Here is a 21,187-nt window from a genome sequence, read left to right as displayed (position 1 = left end):
GCGTAGGGGGGGAAATGGTAAGTAAGCGTTTGGAATAACACAACATTCTAAGGGTAAAATAGTCGCGTTTGGTGTTTTAAAGCTGCATTGCCGCTCGGGCTTGGATGGCTTCTACTTGACAAAGTCGCTCCAGTATAAAGAGACTGCGTTGTGTGTTGAAGGCTCGTGTTGACAAAGCTTGTGTGGGGGCAAAAAAAAAGATTGTGTGGCGTTTTAGGGCTACGCCGAGGCAGGTAAGGCAACCATGGAATACATGACTAGTGCGTGCGCGTATATGCTGGGGCTTCCAGGTGGGTCGTGGCTGCTGCCAGCGAGAGGCTTTATTATACATGCATGTATGTTCTTTTAAAGCAACATGTGCCACTTAAGTGAGACACTTGGAGATCCGGTTCACCGGGTATAGTATCTATTTAAGGCGGATTTAAACAGGGCGGCTGGACCGTTTTTTGTTTTGTTTTTGGGGTTGGTTTGGTTTCATTAATAGGAGCCGCTATCTGGAAGGAAATGTCCACCCGACATGTGATCAAATATTAACGCGGTTGGTTTTGGCAGAGAGGGGAAATACACGTGACAAGAGCAGCAGCAGCAGCAGCCGGTTTTTTTTCTTTCTTTCTTTTTTTTAAGTGGGCACTCAACAAAAGTATCCAGATATTTCTGTGGCCCCCTCATACTGTAGTAGTTCCCCGGGCTGTGTGATGCTTTCAGCACATTGGACAGAGGCACCGGAGCCGTGCATGGACTAAACGCGCACACGGCGGACGCCAACTCTCTTCCCCCCTTTGCCAAACCTGGGATTGTTTTTCCAACTTTTGGTAAGATTATTTTCAGGGAGACGGTTGTCTTTTACACCAGATTTAAAGAGAGGGGGGAAATTCAAACGGGAGAGAGAGGAGTAGGGGGGAAAGAAAAGCGCATGTGCTTTTTTTTTGTAGAGCACTGTCAAAGTTGAAACATTAGGCTGTCCGCTGTTTTTCTTTTGCCTTTTTGTTGTTTTTGTTTATTTTTTATTTTTTTTCTGCACTGCACATTGTCAGTACCCTTAAGCCCCCCCACACTGCGTTTAAACTTTGGGACATGCAAGCGTTGGTCGCGGAGATCTAACCACGCACATAGTGGTTGTCAGCCCTTGTAAAGGTAAGAGCCCAATCCATTTTTTCCATATCACTCTTTTTTTGCTGTCGTCTTTGCGGGCTTTTCTCTAACTTGGGCTTTTTTAAAGCACAGCATGCGGCTTGCATCCTCGCCTGCGTTGTCGGCGTTAGTCTCCAAAATAACTCCAGTTGATCAAATTCCTCTTCTTTAGTAACGAAATTGAATGCATCAGGCAAGTCTCGTGGAATGTCTCTATCAAGACCTGTCCATTTTAAATGATTTAAAATGGGCTTTTCTTTCTTTGGATCTTTGGAGTTTCCGAAGCTGTCTTGCTGCAACACAATGTAATGGTTGCGTTATGCCTAATCATGCTGCCGGTATGAGACCAAGACGCTGCAGTGATCCAGTCATCCTGCTCCATAACCGGTAGACTGATCCTTGGATGTGCGTACAATGTAGTCGTGATCGCATGTACGGGGAGAAAAAAATCTAGCATCCTCCCTTTTTATTATTATTTTATTTATTCTACGTTGTTGTCGTTTTTTATCTATATGCTTGTGCTGCTACATTCATGTTTTGTCTTGATTTCTGTGGATTCTGTTACCGGTCCAAATATAGCCCTACGCTTTACCCCCTCCTTCCCCCGGACCCCCACCCCTCCCGTCATCGCCATCAAATCACTTGTGTTTTTACTACGCCCGCTCCACGGTTTCATTCATAAGGTGCTTTTCGCTTCACCTGCTCCCCCTACTATCCCCCTCGGTTTTTTTTGGTTTTTTTGTGGGGGGCGGTGTACACCACAACCACGGGCTGCACAGAAATAACACTCCAGAAATATACCAATCGTGATCACGTCCTTTCGTAGAACTTTTCAATTTATTGCCCGCAGAATTAGTTTTTTTGTGTGAAATTATTCTAATGGGCGTGGCTCTGTACGTCACTGACAGATGTGATGGAGCGATAACATGTCTCCGTGAGCACTTGTGCTGACGCGGTAGCGTGGATTAATTATTCCCCCCCCCCCCCCCCCCCCCCCCGCTTCAAAAATAAAGAATTGCTATGATTGGACACTTGATGGAGACAGATTTATAGGATCGTCACTTGAAAGTGCATAATTTTCTTACAAAAATCGCTCGAAAAGCTTTGGATATTGTCTATTTCCACCCCCCATCTTCATCTCAGTCCCACTCTCCATCTCTTGTCTCTTTTTTCCCCCTCTCCTCCTCCTCCGGTCAAAGATATAAGATCCAAGACGAAGCAATTGCAAAGCGAGGAGAGAAAAGCCCCAACGCCCACAGTCAGTTCTGTTTTAATCAGCAGTCACCTTTCACGCGGCACGTGATCTAATAAATAGTCCGAAAAACGAATGTATTCCTCACGTTTGTTTGATTGTGTTTGAATGGTGAAACTTGTGCGTAAGCGTCCACGCTCGTTTGATATGCGTGTGCAACGTGCGCCGATCATATTCTGTTTGTTAATGCTCATTTTGCACGAGCAGAAAAGCTCACAATATTTAGAACGTTCATAAGACGTTGCTAATGAATGCCACATCTCTGCAGTCACGTTTCGGGTGAATAAATAAGAAAACGTTATTTTGCAAAATCTTAAAATAATTACACGAAACTGTGAGGTTGTTTTACTATTATTTTAAGTAACGAATCTAGATGGTTTAATCCTATTTTTCCCATCGAAGGAATTTTTTTCTAATTAATTATTGTTTGTTTTGTGTATGTCTACGATGTAATTGTATCCAGAAAAATGACAAGCAAAATGCGTGCCTTTCTATGCATGTTGCAATATATACATGTTTTTTCCCGACTGATAAGGGGGATTATGGTGTGGGCGTGGGCGTGCATGGGTGGAGGAGGAGGGATGAGCGGAGGCGGGTTAGGAGGGGTCTGTGGGGTGGCACGACACACTTTGTATGTATGAAGGTTTTTTTATAGCACTTTTCTGCAATGTACGTCAGCGGATCAGTCCATAAATGGGGTTGTGCGCGTGTGTGTGCGGGCGCGCGTCTGCGTGCGCACGCGGACGCACGCGTTATCTTTACTGAGAATCTCCTCTCTCGCTCTCCCTCTCTCTCTCTCTCTCGCTGCAGAGTTGTGGTGGGCGTCAAAATTCACATCAAATCATTCGCTTGGCTTTAGTCATTTAACGAAAAGGCGTAATGTTTTACTTTTAATTCCCACATCTGCCTTGTGTTTTTTTATCTTGGCCTTTGTCTTATTTCAATCCATTTCTATGCTTCGAACGGATTCGTTATAATCAAGTTGTTGTTTTTATTATCTTTTAATATTTATAATGACAACAGGCCCCCCCTTTTCACTCCATACTGCGTCCTTTCCGGTCTGTTTCTCATTCATTAATTATAAAAAAAAAGCTGTCGGCGCTCTCGTGCACATGATATAAATAAGCAATGGGCTATCGATTATATTTGGGCTATAGATGGCGGAAATCTCCACACAACAGCAGGCGGACGTCACGATATATTTAGAGCAAGGAATAATCATCTTAATCATGATGGCAACGAAGGCTCCATCGCCCCGCCACCGCTGCCGCTTATAGTCACCACCGTCATCACCGTCATCACCTTCATCACCATCACCATCACCTTCATCCAATTAACAGGCTTGTTTAAACAAGTTCCGTCAAGAGGCAAGGCTTCGGACGTTCTGTGGGGGGGGGGGTTTCAACACGGATACGGGTTTAATAAATTAATATTTTAAAAAAAAACTGCAAATAAAAGGCTGCCGTTCTAACTTGTGACTGTGGAACTAGGCGGATTCACGATGCAGTGTGCGTTTGCTCGATCACAGTCTGGTCTCCGCAGCACCCAATTCTCACAACTTCATTCATATCAATCAATCAATCGATCAATCAATCAATGTTTTCTTTTTCGAGTAAGAGACAGAAAGAAAGACAACTTGTCTTTAGAGTTGCAAATTATATATATATATCCTAGTGTCTCATTCTATTGAAGAAACTGAATTTATCTGTTTAAAAGACATCCCAAGTGGTCCGCAACCCGCCCTCGCTGTTTGACGTCATCTAAGCTTAAACAGTGTTTTCTCAGATCGGCTCCAGGAGGGATGTACTCCTACTTTGATCCAAGTGCCCTCATCTCCTTCTTTTATCCCCAGTGAAAATGACAATTTCTCAAATGTCATTTCCCCCTTTTCCATGTTACGCAGTTCCTGTCTTGCACAAGCAAGTAGGCTGCTGACTGAATGAAGCATCAGCAGTGCCAGTTTGTCTGCATTTGGCATCAGCACCTGTAAGAAATGTTATACATGTAAGAAACACATTCTGTGCTGCACAAACAGGGAAGACGTTAAGCAAGAGAGAAGTGTAAATGCAAATCACATGTTTGCAACATGGCTCGATTAGAACCTGAGCCATGCCCCCCCCCCCCTTCAACAAAAGACAAAAGATGTTCATCCATACGCCTTAGACAGTTTGAAGTCATTGTCCCTGAGAAATCTTAAACCTGTAGAAATAGAACACCGCGGTGCGGATGAAATAGTGGCTTAGTTTTCAGAAGGACTCCAGGTTGCTTTAACACAAGCCTCAAAGTTATCTCTGGAGCTTGGAGCGCTTTGTTGCTTCCATTTATCACACATTATTTTGAATTCATTCAGAAAACTATTCCCTAAAGCCTCTGACGCTGCTTGCAAGCCAAAAGACCACTTGCTACACTGTCTTTGGTTTTGCTGCATTTGCACAAATATGAGAGAGAGAGAGAGAGAGAGAGAGAGAGAGAGAGAGAGAGAGAGAGAGAGAGAGAGAGAGAGAGAGAGAGAGAGAGAGAGAGAGAGAGAGAGAGAGAGAGAGAGAGAGAGAGAGAGAGAGAGAGAGAGAGAGAGAGAGAGAGACTGTTGTTTTTTCTGCTAATGAGACTGCAAGTGATTTATTTATGAATTACTTGTTTGGAACATTAAGCATTTTTTGTCCTCGCTGGAGTCAAAACCCTCGATGATTGCTGCTCTTTGTCATCCAGGGTTCGCCCTCACCTCTGGGCCTTTGAGGAGCGCTATATCTATCTTGGCATGTCCCTGTGTGTGTTGGAGGTGGGGCGGACTCATTAGGCAGGTGTGAGCATCTACTCCCATATTGCTGCATGCCAAATAGGAGCTCCCCAGCACATACGCCAATGCAGGGAAGAATTATGCTGGTCATAGAGCAAACAAATCACTCAATCTTTGCTCTGTACCAGTCACAAAGGATAATGAGGCGCTGTTTTCCCATTATAGCGAAGCATCAGTTTGAACATGTTCAACATGCACTCAAAGGCTTGACCTGCTCTTGTTCATTGTTAACCAATGCAAGCTACCTTTGTTAAAATGCTGTAATGCAAACATGTTTGTTCATTGATCCATCCGTTTGTTACGAGGATGCCGTTATTATTTGCACAAGCAAGTCTGTTCTTTCACCAAGTTAATCTTTTTGTTAGCCTCCAATGTCTTTTGACATTCAACAATTCTAATTCAATATATTTTTTTTAAATAGATTTTTTTTTTAAATAGAATGTCCACGCAAATATGACTAAGGGTGATGTTGCTCATGAATAAATTCAGGCTAGTGTTGCACGTCTCCGCGTTGGGTCACGATTTGCACGCTGACGCACAGCGCTCAAGAAACATGCCACCATGTTTGGTGGGCAAACGCGGAAGCAAGGAGGATATATATATATATATATATATATATATATATATATATATATATATATATATATATATATATATATATATATATATATATATATATATATATATATATATATATATATATATGTATATATATGTATATAGTGTGGGTGTGGTGTATACGGAATGCGCTCGAACAAAAAAAAAAAAAAGACAAGATGCGCAGTGAAGGCACACTAATAGTTCCGCCTCCGGGCTGTTTAAACAGGAGTCGGAGGCGAGCAAGTGAGCCAGCCAGCCGCTTGTCACATGTTGCAGCGTCATCGTGTAGTAAAGTTGCTCGACTTCCACACAGGCTCCCCATTGCAAGCTCCACGGCTCTCTTGTCTTGTCTTCATCCCGCCACTGGTTTGCTCCTCCTCTTCAACCTCCTCCTCCTCCTTCCTCCTCCTCCTCTTCCTCAGCTGCTGCTGCTGCGGCGGCATGCAGGCGACAACTTGGCTTTCACACATCTCCACCGGAGCCGTCCAGCCATGGGAGTGCATGACCTCATCCATGCAATTTCCACCATCAATAATTTAATGTATTTGCTCCAAACTTGAAGAGAGATCCTGAAGCTTGTCAGGAGGACACAGAGAGGAAAGTATCGCTAAAGTCTAAATTACTCAGGGAGTTGCCCAGGACAGCCCAGATGACACTGTCCTGTTGAATGGTCTGTTTTACGACTGGGCAGCACAAGGTACGTTTCTCTCCCAACTTCTTTGTAGCTATATTGGATGCTGCTGTTTGTTATTGAGCTGTATGTTAAGACAAACAAAAGTTGGTGCTAGGTTTGTATACTGTGTGTCTGAAATAACCCCATCAAGTGTCGTTATCCTGTGGACAGGCAGCGCCGCGGCCCCAGGGGGGAGTATGTGTAATCCTATCCCGCCGTTCATTAATAAAAAACGGACTTATTATGTTGATTGGGTTTCCAAAGCAGAAGAAGGACTCACTTGTGTAATACTATAACACACAAGTAAGACGCCTGTTTCACCACTGGACAGTGATAAGCATTGGGCTAGTTTTTCGTCTTGAGTGGCAGCATTTAGTCAAAACACTCGCACATCCTATAAGTTTTTGGAAACATCATCAACGTAAAATGGGTTCAAAACTAACAAGTTCCGAGGCAAAAAAACAAACTTGGATTCATCACTCATTAAGACTTTATGAGAAACCCGAGACCGGCCACTTTGGTCCACTTCTAGGTGTTGTGTTTGCACTGGGTGTCTTCAAATTACTGATCTATCTATCTATCTATCTATCTATCTATCTATCTATCTATCTATCTATCTATCTATCTATCTATCTATCTATCTATCTATCTATCTATCTATCTATCTATCTATCTATCTATCTATCTATCTATCTATCTATCTATCTATCTATCTATCTATCTATCTATCTATCTATCTATCTATCTATCTATCTATCTATCTATCTATCTATCTATCTATCTATCTATCTATCTATCTATCTATCTATCTATCTATCTATCTATCTATCTATCTATCTATCTATCTATCTATCTATCTATCTATCTATCTATCTATCTATCTATCTATCTATCTATCTATCTATCTATCTATCTATCTATCTATCTATCTATCTATCTATCTATCATCTATCTATCTAAGACGGCAGAGGATGGTAAAGCTTGCCAATATTCTACGGTCTCGGGCGCCATCTAGTGTGCAAAGTGTATAACTGCAATGCCCCAATTTCAAAATGTGTGCATTAATCTCCTCGTGATCGGGTGATTTCTGGGTTCAAATGAATATTTTTAATCGAATTTTAAGCAGATTTGACATCGACTAGCATATGACTGCATTTTTTTTCTAATGGAGGTGAATTCTCCTAATCAATGCCGACTGCTGCATGATGTGTGGGAGGGAGGCGACCGCTTTGGACAGCACAGCTCAGACAGCAGTAGTTTGAATTCTTGTTGGCTTCAAAATGGCAGTCGATAAGGCTTGGCTCTGAGACCAGGTGCGATCCCCTGTTGCTGCTCCTGCAGTATACAGTATTGCTAAATATGCTCGGATTAAAAACAGATCTCCAGGCAGCAATGTTCCACATGTGTAAGCTGTTACCAATGACAGCCTGATTTGCTTTTTTTTTTTGTTTTTTTTACTGCATATATTATAGAGCCCAAGGGTTGTCCTGAATCTAATTTCATGTGTGCATGTTTGTTTTCCCACTGTTGTTATAGCTGAACAGTTGGCATTGAGTTCTGTGCACGTTGGACGTGACCAAACATGCTGCTTGGTAAACACTTCCACTTCGCAAGGTTGTTGAGGAATTGAACAAAATGTACAAAACACAAGCAATACATGACAGATAACAAATGCTGCTATACAGTCCAATCTGATATTTATTTCTCATATTGAAGTTTTTCGACGGGGGGGTAGATTATGCCATAAAGTCTAGCAAAGGTATATGGTTAATAATCACAAGGAATGCTAGCCCTTTCATGTCCTTTAGAAACTTTTCATCATCTGTCGTATGAGGTATTTAGCGCTGTAATCCCCACCTGGTGCAAAGAATAAACACGAGACTAAGTTACATATGGCAGGCCGTGCCCTCAAAGCAGGCGAACAGGTGGTCATTTGGTGCGTGTGGACGTCCAAAAGGCCACACGCTCACCTGCTCGCATTGTTCCGTGCGCTTCGTGGCTTGAGGTGTGCCACCGCGCATGAAAAGCATGTTTGAGCAGTGCTTATTGAGGCCTTTGTGTGCGTATCACCCCCTCCCCCCGCTTCATGTCATTTATCTGGCGGAAGGGATGGGTTGGATGGATAGATGAATAAATGCAAGGAAGGAAATGGTGCCCCTCAATGGTCAAGACTTAATTATTGGACACAAATCAATACCCAAGTCTAGATACTGCAATAAATCCTCTGGAACATCTGGATCCCCCCCCCCCCCCCCCCCCCTTCGCTTGAGTTTTCATGCCCATTGTGTTAAACACACAAACACATGCTGTTACGCACAGTGAAAATCCTGCAGTGCGCGGAACATCTTCCTCGGACGCTTGTATAATTCTCAGCCGGTCCCACAGCAATTAAATGATTCATTGGCTTTATTGCGTTTTAACAGGATGTTGATTGAGAACATGAGCCATATTGATCGCCTTGATGGAAACAGGAAATCACAGAGATATAAATACAATCATTTGTTGTTCCCGGTGTGAGCGTACCTGGGGGGATTGCATGCAATTGCGCGCTGTTGAGTGGCATTACCCCCAGCAACCTCCTCCTCTCCATTCTCTCCCCTGTGGAGACCTGGAAGAGACGTCATCTGTGGTTGTTATGCTGCGAAATGACGCCGCCACCCTCTCCACCCCCTGCTGCTGCAATATTACCCCTGTGGTCGGTTACGGAAGATGCAGCACTTTGTCTGCGCCATTTCCAGCATGAAGTTTGACGCCTAACGGTAATCAGCCCTCTCCCTTCATTTCCTTCATGTGGAAGTGGAACCATTTGTGTGCAGTGCTGATAATAATATCAGCCTAAATGCATCCTACACATAAAGCTCGTGACTGGCATCCGTCCCGTAAAGCAACATGATTTTTCAGTGCTGGGAAGGCCCGCGTACATCTCCTGATTGGAATCCAAACAACAATGAGGGGTTAATCGGTGAGGTGCTTTAGCGTGTAATTACATTATACCAGCATGGATTTGCGTTCTACACCATTCTTTGTCCTTATTGTGGTTTAATTGGCGAGAGGGCAAAATACCCCCAATCTTCTTGCAAGACGACCCCTCCCTATGCATCCTCCTTGGAGCACACACACTTTGTGGAGGCGCGTGCGCGTCCCTGAGCTTGGGGAATGAGTGGCTCATTAGGAAGAAGGATGTGATATTCTGAATAGACTGGGAGACTCCCAGCACATCTATTTTTAGAGCCGATATCTCTCTGGCAGTCACCGATGTTGTTTAATTGCAGCCCCAGACACCAAATAAGAAGGAAACAAATGCGTTGAAGGGCGGGGCTTGCTCCTTCTTTACGGTAAAGGTCCTTGTGTCCATTCAGAGGGGAGGGTGTGTGTGTATGTGTGTGTCTTTGTTCTCTACATATTCCTGTAAAAGGTTGGGACGTGCGTGCTACACTCACAGCCATGATCCCTTTTCTTTTTCTTCTAAATAAGTCCATCATTGAAGACAAGTCATTTCTGTAAGGATGACTTTCTACTTAGATCAGTTGCATGTTCACAGTGTTGGAGTGACACCTAGCAGGGTTTAATCATCATGTCAGTGTAAAGATTGCCACCTTCCCTGGTAGCGAAGATGACACATTTTTTGAGTCATTCGTGTCCTGCTGGGTTCAGCCTGGAGAGTTATGGAGTCATCCACCTGTTCGCTGCAAAGTTCTCGCTACTTTGGATTGGAATTTTCTTGCTAAACAAATCATTCCTATGTTTTCAGTGCAGTCGTATTGGATGTCCCTATATCAAACACGCAAAATAAAATAAAAACACATGACAACTGTCCGCATTGTTGGAAGACTTCCAGCATGGTTCAAACACTTATAATAATAACAATTCCTCCAGCAAAAGCGCCTTATTTTTGTTTGTCGGGCTACTTTGTGGTCGCTGAAACAAGACAAAAGAAAGTTGTAACTTTGTTGTAACATCTCCAAAACGTGTGCAGTCATGGAGCAAGCCAATGAACAAAGCACCTTCCACCTGCGATTACCTCGGGGAGTTAGTTGTATTTGGTACAGTACAAATACGACACACAAGGGGTTTATTTATCGACAATCACTCGGCGCTCTGTGATGCGAAGCGCATCTTATCGATGCCAAGCCTCACATATGAATCGGATGATCCTGATTTACGCATGTGAGGAAACCACTGGCAAGATTGAGTGTGATTGCAAACATTTGATGAAGCTAGTCTCTGGGGAGACTTCGAATATTCAATTCAATTGATTATGACTTACAATGACAAGCCAACTGTCCACTAACTAGCCGCGTGTCCCCCTTCCTTCCCTTTTGTCTTTCTTTGTCCCTCCAGTTCCACCAGGTTAGAAGAGTGATGACCATCCTGTTCCTTACTATGGTTATTTCATACTTCAGTTGCATGAGAGCTGTGCCCCTGAGAGACGCCCCAGGCATGCAGGGCCATCGGACGGAAGGCTACCTGGGCGCCGCCGCGACGGTCGCAAGAGGCCGGGGGACTCCACAGAGTGGTGGCGGGCCGGGCCAGCGTGGGATGCCCTCGCTCGCAGACACCTTTGAGCAGGTGATAGAGGAGCTGCTGGAGGTGGAGGGGGAGGCAGAGGCGGCACAGATGGGACAGGGGGCAGATAGGAGCCAGGGAGGCGGGGGTCCGGCTTCAGACGCGGCCACCGAAAGCAAGGATGTCGACGTGTACGACTCGCGAGTGATGATCAGCAACCAAGTGCCTTTGGAGCCGCCGTTGCTCTTTCTTCTGGAGGAATACAAAAACTATCTGGATGCTGCTAATATGTCCATGAGGGTGCGGCGACACTCTGACCCCTCGCGACGTGGAGAGCTCAGCGTTTGTGACAGTATTAGCCAGTGGGTGACGGCGGTGGATAAAAAGACGGCGATAGACATGTCGGGGCAGACGGTTACCGTCATGGAAAAGGTTCCCGTCCCCAACGGCCAACTGAAGCAATACTTTTACGAGACCAAATGCAACCCCATGGGGTACACGAAAGACGGCTGCAGAGGAATAGACAAGCGGCATTATAACTCCCAATGCAGGACAACCCAGTCCTACGTGCGAGCCCTCACCATGGATAGCAAAAAGAAGATCGGCTGGCGGTTTATAAGGATAGACACTTCCTGTGTATGCACATTGACCATTAAAAGAGGGAGATAATGTATAAAATGTATAGATTTTATTGAAGAGTTTAAAAAAGAGAATACAGAGAAAATATCTATTTGTATATATACATAACAGGGTAAATTATTCCGTCAAATGAAAATTTTATGGACTGCATGTAAAAAAAAGATGAAGTTTATACAGTAAAAGTGATATAACAGTCTATTTATTGAACATATTCATGACCTTGTAAACGATTAAAAAAAATCTGATCAGTCATTTGCTCCCACTTTAAATTACTATATCACATTCCTCAAGACATTGTGGATTTGTTTATGTTGCCAAGATTTACAAAATGAGGTGGAACAAAAATAGGCACGGAATGAGAGGACAGTTCCATCTTCAAAAGCTTGCATGCTGCTTCAATTGTGAATTGAGAAATTCTCCACTTACCAAAAAAAATAATAAGAGGCTGACCAAAAAAAAAAAAAAAAATCAACTTTCCGTTTACATACTCAGCGGAAAACAACTTTCCTCTCCAGTAATTTATCTGTTTACTGTTCTAAACTTCTCAAGGTATAATGTTGGGATTACATACTATGTCAAGGTGCTGTTGTCAAAGCTTTGCTGTTTATTTTTTTATTCCCACCAGAGTAAGATATATATATTAAAAAAAAAGAATATAAGAATATATATATATATATATATATATATATATATATATATATATATATATATATATATATATATATATATATATATATATATATATATATATATATATATATATATATATATATATATATATATATATATATATATATATATATATATATATATACATATATATATATATATATATACATATATATGAGATATGTTTCTGGGTTAATATTATTCATTTTGTATGTTGTGAAGTTGTTTGCAATATTAAACTGAACTATTTGAAGAAATAAAAATGACTATAGGCAACTGAAAAACAAAACCAATGTGGATAAAGTTTCAACCCTCCATTTTTAGTTATAGTCACAAGTACTGACGCACAAAAAAATAAAACACATCAATCAGCCGCCAAATTGACCAAAGTTAACCAATAATGTCAAATTGGGACTGATGAAAAAATGTCAGGATCCGAAGGGAACTTGGAACTTTGGGCTTTTCAGAAAGAGAGAGACTGAGAGAGCGAGAGAGACGGTTGTTGAAATGGGTGAACTACAAAAGAGCAGTGGCACTCATTTACAAGTGTTCACAGGCATGGTCTTTATTGTCACTCAACCTACACCATAATCCCACAATCAGAAATAATCCTCACTTTCACAAGGAAAATAGTGTCTGCACGATCAAGTTTCGACTTGTGAAGTTAGGCTCTGGGTGCTCTTGACACATACTTAAAGGCTTCAGCCGGCCCATGCATCTCTGCACAACTTCAGTGAATCCCATCATGATATGTCTTCAACAAAAGATCAGTCATCAGGGCATTCATTGAGAGGTACAATCACAAAGACCTGAAGCAAACCGACTTGTCTGTTTCCTGAGGGGTAAGGTTGTCACGGGTTCATTCCATCAACAGCCCATGGAACACCATTTTCTTTCACATCTTTATAACTCTACTGGTACATTCAGTGACTCATTGTTCACAATTTAGAAAAGGGGGTGCACGTACAATAAACAAAAACAACGCGATTATAGAAATTACGTAACTTTTGTTCTATTGTATGCAACTTTCACCTCAATTTCCTTCACCACCACCTATTTGAGGATAAGAAGAAGCCCTGAAAGAGGATTGGAACTTGCCCTTTGGGAAGCTGCTGAAGAAAATGTCCAGGACCAAAGAACTGATCTTCACTTCTCTTTTCAGCACATGAAATATGGTGAGAATTTACTGTGCTTTCCTTTCATACACTAAATGTAAGAAAGGATTCATACAGTCATAGTAAGGAAATGCTGAAATTATATTGCAGCAGTTTTGTAGCTAATGGAAGTGAATCATGGCAACATATAATTATATGTATGCTTAAGCTAATGTGATCACTACACAATGCAAAACTTTAATGGTACACATTCCTGAGGGACAGTACAAATTTGTCAGCTAAAGCCATCTAATAACAGGCATTTCTGCTCAATGTTTAAAACAACGAAATCCCTAGGTAACTTGTAGGGGGGTCTTCCCCATCTAAAAGACTAACTAACCAACTAATTCAATCAATCAAACTGCCATAACAGATCAATTCATGGCATTATAGTTGCGGCTGGCCAATAGAGGGCACTAAGGAGTCGCCCCAGCACTCAGGAAGAACACGTAAGAAAAATAAAATGAAAGAAATACCTTGAAATAAAGTACATCAATATAGTACGGGAAGTAAGAAAAATATGATTATTAAAATTATGAAAACAACTTTTGTCCATTTAGTATTTCAGGTATGGGGTGCAAAATATATATAATATAAGTGCAGTTGGCTCTGACTGCTGAAAAGGGGTTCAAGATTTACTTTTTCGTTGGACCTCTACAATTTACATACTGCAGGTAGGTTTGCGAACATTGGTTGGTACTTGCTAACTTTAATACTGCTAACCAGACAAGAGAATTTGTAAGTAAACTGGTAAGATTTTCTGTCTAACTTTTGTATGGGATTTTATTCTTTTATCTGACTTTAATCAATCAGAGGCAATACGTAACGCCATGCAAAAATTGAGTGGCATTGATAACACTAAAGACATAGGTACATTTGTTTCTTTTATTTGCAGCCAACTTTTATCAAATCATTATTTAAGTTAGTTCATTTAAAGAATTTGAACACAGTGTTAATGTTTACACTCTGCATGTTACAGTGGTTTACATATAATTTTTAGAAATAAAATTAAGGAGGGGTCTCAAACTCCAGATTCGAATGATCATAATAAGAGACTACTAAGTATTGTTTTATTATTTTTAGGTTGAAGAGGTAATGAACATTCAGGAGGATGGTATTAAACCCGTTCACAGGTTAATCCAAATATACTGAAAAAACAATCACAGTTGCTGTCACTTAACCAACTGTATTCTTTTTGAAACGTAAATTCAAATTAAATTTCGTAGCGAGCCTCTGTTTTCCAGCGTTACCTGAACGCACCATGACACTGGCCGCTAGCCTAGCCTGCTAATTTAGCTAATCTGGTTTATCGTCTCTGTTGAGAGCCCGTAGTGTCAGCCAGGATTATCAATTTTAGTGTCCCATAGCTGTCGTTCAACGTAATATCTGCGTGACATCAAACTGCATCCCAGTAGGAAAATGGCGTCGCTAGGGGAGCCTGTACGTTTGGAGAGAGGTACAGTTAATTGGCTAGCTAGTGTCGCTTTGAAATGTTTGTGTCGATGGACACATTTGACATAGAATTTATCGTTAGCAAAGAACACCTGCTATTGCTAAAAGCAAGCATCGGTGGCAATTATGGTACCATGATAGTTTATGTACTTCGTAGTGGTCGTTTGCTAGTAGCATTTCATTTGTATCTGATTTCGAAGCCGAGAAGAATGCTGCTGGACGTCATACAAATATTAGCGGTGCTTGTAGCTAATTAGCTAACGTCAGGGAACTGTCGGTAACGTTTATTTTTAATGACATGATTTTTAATCTCTGTATACTTCAGCGGTAATAAACTAAAAGAAAAAGAATATTCAGGATGGATTCCGACACGGGCTAAAGGTCAGCACTTGTGCCCTGCTAGCCATGAAAAGCCGACGTTAGCCGCTGCTAGCTGTTTCTCCTGTAGTGCAATCGTAGAAACTGTTTCACACGTTATCATTGTAAAGATAGCCTTTATATATCAGTTCATTCAGTTTTGCCACATGATTATAAATGTATGTCATGTCATGTCTTGAAGTTTGTTTGTTTGTCTGTCTGTGCGTAGCGAGGAGGAGGGGGGAGTGGGTACATTTTCAAGAAATGTGTGTTTTCTTAATTTTTCGTATTTGTTCCTGTTCATCAAAGTATTTGTTTCTGTTTCAGGAAATAGTTTTTGTCAGAAAATCTTTCTGGATTTAGTTTTTCCTGAGATTGGAGAGCCTTTTTTCCCCCTAAAGTACTTTTTCAATTTCACTGAGTATTTTTCTGTTTTTCTATTTTCTTATTCTTCCCAAAATTAAAATTATTTTGAAAATAGGAATCAAATCACTTATGAAAGTAGTGGGAGTTATGATTAACAGAAAACTAAAATTATCAGGGAAATAAAATAAAATCAATCTGTGTTAGAATAATCCTCTTTGGCACACGTGATTAGCTAGGTAGCTTGGGGTATGCCGCTATCTTGCTATGACCCTTCTTTTGCTTTCACTAGCCTTCCCTTCTCTACGACAGTCTTAATGTCAGTGAAGACTGCAAGGTCACACATTAATACACAAGGTAGGCAGAGCCGCCCCCTTGTAGGTGGGTGCCCAAGAGTAGGAATAGGAATCCTGGAGGTGGGGGTTAGACCTTCCACATTCTTGCAGAAAAAGCTACATGGCCGTGTCTTGATCTTTCGGCCGAACATTAGTTAAACTGAGAATGCAGCCTCCTGGTAACTACTATTAGTATAGCGAGCATTAAAGATGAAAGACCCCAGGAAAATATAACATCTGAAAAGCAAAAACAAACATGAATACAGAAGTAAAATTAATTGTGTTTTTTTATTTATTTATTGGTTTCCCTCTCTTCTTTTTCCCCCAAGTGAATGCACTTCTGTACTCTGAGATTTCACTAGGTTTCTCGAAATGTTTAATGCCTTCATCAGCAATTGTTTTGGTTGTGTTACATGTTCTTTGTTGGCAGATATTAACCGTGCCATTGAACTGCTTGACAAGCTTCAGAGGACAGGGGAGGTTCCTCCTCAGAAGCTGCAAGCCCTACAGAGGGTCTTACAGAGTGAATTCTGCAATGCTGTCAGAGAAGTAAGTAATTTTAGTGGAGAAATCTTCCCATCTCAAGTAAAAAAAATTCAGGCTCCAACTATTGCCAAACATTAAAACTTTATCAATTATACAAGCAATTTTATGTAGTGATAGGAAAACGAATCTTCAAATTTTCTTCATGAACCACTTGTAGTATTTTTTTGGGGACTCCTTAAGATGGCACTTACTGTACAACATTGGGCTGAAACCACATTGACTTGCTATTTTATAAACGTATTTATTTAATCATTTATTATCAACAGTGCCATCAGGAGGAGTAAAAAATAAATAAAATCGAACTAGTTCATGAAGCAAATCTGAAGCTGCTTTGTTTCCCCATCACTAGTCTTAAATTTGTAGATTGTAAATGGTCATTCAAGTAAAATCCCTACCTGAAGGTGCCTTTCACAGGATTTGTCTTGGGTGACATCAGGTATCATGATTGGAAGTTTGGTTTTAAATTTGTGGCATATTTTTCCTTTGGTTTGAACATCCACTTGTACCATTTTTCATGGGAGGTTGCATTATTTGTGGTTGACACTGCAAGTTTTGATCTTTGGCTAATTTGTTCCTCCAGGTTTATGAGCACGTATATGAGACAGTGGACATCAACAGTAGTCCTGAAGTCAGAGCAAATGCTACGGCAAAGGTACAATCATGCAGTCCCTATATTTTTTATATATATACATGTGTGTGTGTGCGTGTGTAAATCGCGGGTTTTGTCACGATACGATATCATATCGATACAAAGAACTACGATACGATATTTGCAGATATCTTAAAGCCTGCTGCGATTCATTCACGATATATCACGATATAGTGCTCTACGATCGTTTTTTTTTTTTTTTTTTAATAAAAATATAGAACAATACGTATATATATATATTTCAAGTCTTAACACAGAAACTCTAATTGTACAGGCAACCGTGGCAGCTTTTGCAGCAAGTGAGGGACACTCACATCCACGTGTGGTGGAACTTCCCAAAACAGAGGAAGGCCTGGGGTTCAACATAATGGGCGGAAAGGAGCAGAACTCTCCAATTTACATCTCACGCATCATCCCAGGAGGCATCGCCGACCGTCACGGTGGACTGAAGAGAGGTGATCAGCTTCTCTCTGTCAACGGGGTGGTAAGTCTGCTTCATTTACAGTCAAAAAGTCAATTATCTTGTCACATTTGTTGGAATATTACTGTTGGACTCTGATTATGGTTTCAAATTTGACTCGCGCGTCTTATTCCGATTTCCTAAAAGGCTGCCTCGTCTGTTGAAGAGAAATCCCCTTTTTAGCTTATTCTTTTCTCTGCACACATAAAAAGATGCCGCTAAAGAGACGGCAGTTCCGCCTACTTTGCATTTTCCAATGCTTCTCACTGTCATTTTAACATTGGCCCCATGTCTTTGGTCCATGCAGCGATACGACTTTGGTTTTGCCAGTCAATAACAGGACACGTGTAGACACAAACAGACATTTATGTTTGTATTCAGTGATGGGAAAAATGAAGCTCCAAAATTGCTTCATGAGCCAGTTGTTGTATTTTTTGACTCATCACTTGGCACTTGCTGAAAGTACAATGACTTGCAAATTCTTGAACGCCTTATTTAAAGCAACAGTGCTATCTAGAGGAGTAAAAAAATGCAACTGGTTCATAAAGCAAATTTCAAACCTTCATTTTCCCATCACTATTTATATTCCACTCTCAAGTGAATGGGAACTGAATCCACGCTCCCTGCACAAAGCGAGCGAATCACAACAGCATCATTAACTTTGCAAAATCAAGGCATTTATAAACCACATCTCTCAATGCTCTTTATTTTGTTGTTCAGTGCTTCAATGCGGCTTAGAATACCTTAAAAATCCATATTGGTGGCGTGTGTTAAGCCTCTAAATATTCCATTTCAAAGTGTGCATGGTTTTACTTTTTTGTACTTGCCACCATTTGGCTTTTCCTATAAATTTCTGATGGCCAACCACAAGACTAGCTGGTGAATGTTCTACAGAAACTCGATTTTGAATCTCCTGTGCAAATGTGAGAAGACATTGACATTGATTGTTTTTTTTTAGAGCGTGGAAGGTGAGCACCACGAGAAAGCAGTGGAACTACTCAAAGCAGCTCAGGGCACAGTGAAGCTGGTAGTGAGGTACACCCCCAAAGTCCTCGAAGAGATGGAGTCACGTTTTGAGAAAATGAGGTCGGCGAAGCGTCGGCAGCAAACCAACTATCCCCAGTAGGATTGTTTCATGTCGACGCCAGTTCTTACGGCTCTCCTCCTCCAGCCTTCAGGCCATCTGTTCTGGTCTTTTTCATATATTCCAAATCCAAAACATTCAAACCTACACACATATAGTTCAAGTCGATGCACAGCAAAGTATATATATTGTATTTAGATTCTGCCCTTTTCAGCAGCATTTACTCACAGTTACTGTCCTGGACAACACAGCCAAGACATCAGCACACATTGCCACTCGTCAGCCATCTCGGTAACCAGGGCAACAGGTTCAGGCTTATATTTTGCATGACAACGGTCACATAATAGGAAACCCGCATGGATAGACCCTCAGCCATTCAAAATGTCTGACTTGGTCTAAATAACTTTTCAGAAAGATTTTGCTCCCACCTGCTTAGGTGTCCAGTATGAGAGCTGCTAGCGGTGCAAATCGCTGGAAATGCTTAAAGGCCTCATAAATGGATGTGGATCGGACCAACATGCCCATTTTGGAAACTTTTACTTCATCTTAGCATAGCTCACTCACAACTTGTGCATTACCTTTGGAAAAGGCAATTTCAATGCTACTACAAAACTCCTTCAACAAGGAAAGTTGGCAACTCACCAAGTGAGCAGGAGTTCACTAAGTGTGTGTTTTCCCTCTTTTTTTCACTGATTGTTCATTATAGTCCGAAGCAGATATTTACAAGGAAAGACTAAGACACGGTTTTACGGCATTGATTATGTGTCTTGACGTTTGGTGTGCCATGCTACAACAGTCATCAAAAGTGAGGATGAAAATGTCTCCTTATTCATCTGGGCTTATGGTTTCTATTTTCAAGCGAATGCAAAATGGCTTCAACCATGCAACAAATATGCTGATGCATGATGACACACTGTATCCAGCCACTGCAACATCTGTAGAATACTAGTATATATACTGACACTTATTTTGTTACACGCCATACCATAACTTGATATTGCTCTTTAGCATTTTAGCCATGCAATGAATAAACCATGTCTGTAATACACTATCATGTGTACGAATGCAACATCTGTAGTTTTAGATCATTCTCAGCTAAAAAAAATTTTCGTGACCTGTAATGTTGGTAACTATTGATTGTGTTCAAAAAGTCTCAGTGCTACCACAATGACTTAGTGCAGCACCCTTTCAGGCAACAGTTGTTTTCTTATTTACTAGTGAAATACCAAACACGAGCTAATTATCTCAAAGCACTGCCTTGTTTTTCCGGTGAAGGTGTTCAATGATTGTAAGAAGATGAATGATGTTACTTCTTTCTCGCATGTAGTGCAAATAACGTTTATTTGGAAAACTGGTATAAAAAAAATTTTATGTACGGAAGTCTGACTCAAAAGACTGTCAAAATGTACAAGTCAATCTATGCAAAAAATGTTTTTCTTTTTTAAAATGGGGGATTATTGTCCTCAGTTGCTGCGAAACCATTTGTTTTAATGTAGAATGTCAATCTAGAATGTGTCCAAGGCTGTACAAAATTGAAAATGAAGCATTCATTCAACTTGCACAATGACACGCATTGATTATATTGGAGTTGAAAAAAAACGTTTTCGAGAATTTCAGGGGCTTCACCGCTACCATTGATTTTTTTTTTTCTCCCTCTCCCGCTCTCCTTGTTTTGTTTCGCTGGCACAGCATTCCATGTACATATTTTAGTTGGTTGAATACTATAATAGTTTTAGCTTGTATGGTTTTATTCCACAGCAGCATGTTAGATTTTCTGCACACATATTTCAACACACTGAATGTCACTGTCATTTGACGTGATTGCAAAATATTGTGAATCAACTCAACTTTAGCCATTTTAAGCAATCTTCCTGTTGGGATGGTGAATAGAGTATTTTTTATAATAGCTTTCTTTTGATATTTTTCAATTTTTGTAAGTGTTTTGCTAAAAAACAAATGAGGGGCAATGTGAGCCTGTCTGTGCTGCGTGTGTGTGTGTGTGTGTGTGTGTAGCAGGGCTGTATTTGGGCAGCAAATTGGATGTTCGTACTCTGCAGACAAACTGGCCTACGTCAATTCTCCCCTTTTCAGATCTCAACTGGTCTTTGTGCACTCTCTAATTCCAAGAGCATACTTGCATATGTGAAGCTTTTGATAATGTTTTAAAGTATTTTAGTTGTGCTTGTTAAAGTTGTTTACCTGTAGATTGTGTTATGTCTGTGCTCTTTTTCTTATTTACTATGTTGTGTTTATGTGCAATGTAAAGTATATAGTTTTAATTGTAGCACTAGAAGTGAAAGTTAAATAAATATGACAGATTTAATCTTGTGTGTTCTCAGTTTCCAACACAATGTCGGTACGCTGAACAGTTTTGTTTCCAGTGACAATGAATCTTTTAAATTCGAAGTTCAACATTTTATTCTAAATTTTCTTCGTGTCTCCATTACGGAAGGGCCAGTGAAGAACAAAAGGGGGCGTGACAGGATTCTGACTTTTTCCCCCTCAAACTATTTAATCACC

At 40.9% G+C, this 21,187-nt stretch overlaps 2 protein-coding genes across 2 annotated transcripts; both read left to right on the top strand.

Annotated features, from left to right (window-relative positions):
* The first annotated feature begins 6,072 nt into the window (after window positions 1-6,072).
* On the top strand, window positions 6,073-12,243 carry bdnf (brain-derived neurotrophic factor). Its single transcript, XM_061276826.1, has 2 exons — window positions 6,073-6,477; window positions 10,795-12,243. Exons 1-2 carry the CDS (start codon window positions 6,448-6,450, stop codon window positions 11,626-11,628), a joined length of 864 nt encoding a protein of 287 aa, XP_061132810.1. The 5' UTR covers window positions 6,073-6,447; the 3' UTR covers window positions 11,629-12,243.
* A 2,412-nt stretch (window positions 12,244-14,655) lies between these two features.
* On the top strand, window positions 14,656-20,990 carry lin7c (lin-7 homolog C (C. elegans)). Its single transcript, XM_061276594.1, has 5 exons — window positions 14,656-14,877; window positions 16,359-16,477; window positions 17,055-17,126; window positions 17,398-17,607; window positions 18,542-20,990. Exons 1-5 carry the CDS (start codon window positions 14,841-14,843, stop codon window positions 18,707-18,709), a joined length of 606 nt encoding a protein of 201 aa, XP_061132578.1. The 5' UTR covers window positions 14,656-14,840; the 3' UTR covers window positions 18,710-20,990.
* The last annotated feature ends 197 nt before the right edge of the window (window positions 20,991-21,187 follow it).

The sequence above is a fragment of the Syngnathus typhle genome, linkage group LG4, assembly GCF_033458585.1.
Source record: "Syngnathus typhle isolate RoL2023-S1 ecotype Sweden linkage group LG4, RoL_Styp_1.0, whole genome shotgun sequence".
NCBI classification, from domain to species: Eukaryota; Metazoa; Chordata; class Actinopteri; order Syngnathiformes; family Syngnathidae; genus Syngnathus; species Syngnathus typhle.
The sequence above is the reverse complement of the archived record's forward strand: the minus strand, read 5'-3'. Positions and strand labels throughout refer to the sequence as shown.

What these genes read in the sequence shown, in the direction of transcription:
- bdnf (XM_061276826.1), top strand. Translation starts at nt 6,448, where the DNA reads ATGGTCTGTTTTACGACTGGGCAGCACAAG. An exon ending in TTACGACTGGGCAGCACAAG is followed by an intron (nt 6,478 to 10,794) that starts GTACGTTTCTCT and finishes TTGTCCCTCCAG; the next exon opens with TTCCACCAGGTTAGAAGAGT.
- lin7c (XM_061276594.1), top strand. Translation starts at nt 14,841, where the DNA reads ATGGCGTCGCTAGGGGAGCCTGTACGTTTGGAGAGAG. An exon ending in TCTGCAATGCTGTCAGAGAA is followed by an intron (nt 16,478 to 17,054) that starts GTAAGTAATTTT and finishes TTGTTCCTCCAG; the next exon opens with GTTTATGAGCACGTATATGA. An exon ending in TTCTCTCTGTCAACGGGGTG is followed by an intron (nt 17,608 to 18,541) that starts GTAAGTCTGCTT and finishes GTTTTTTTTTAG; the next exon opens with AGCGTGGAAGGTGAGCACCA.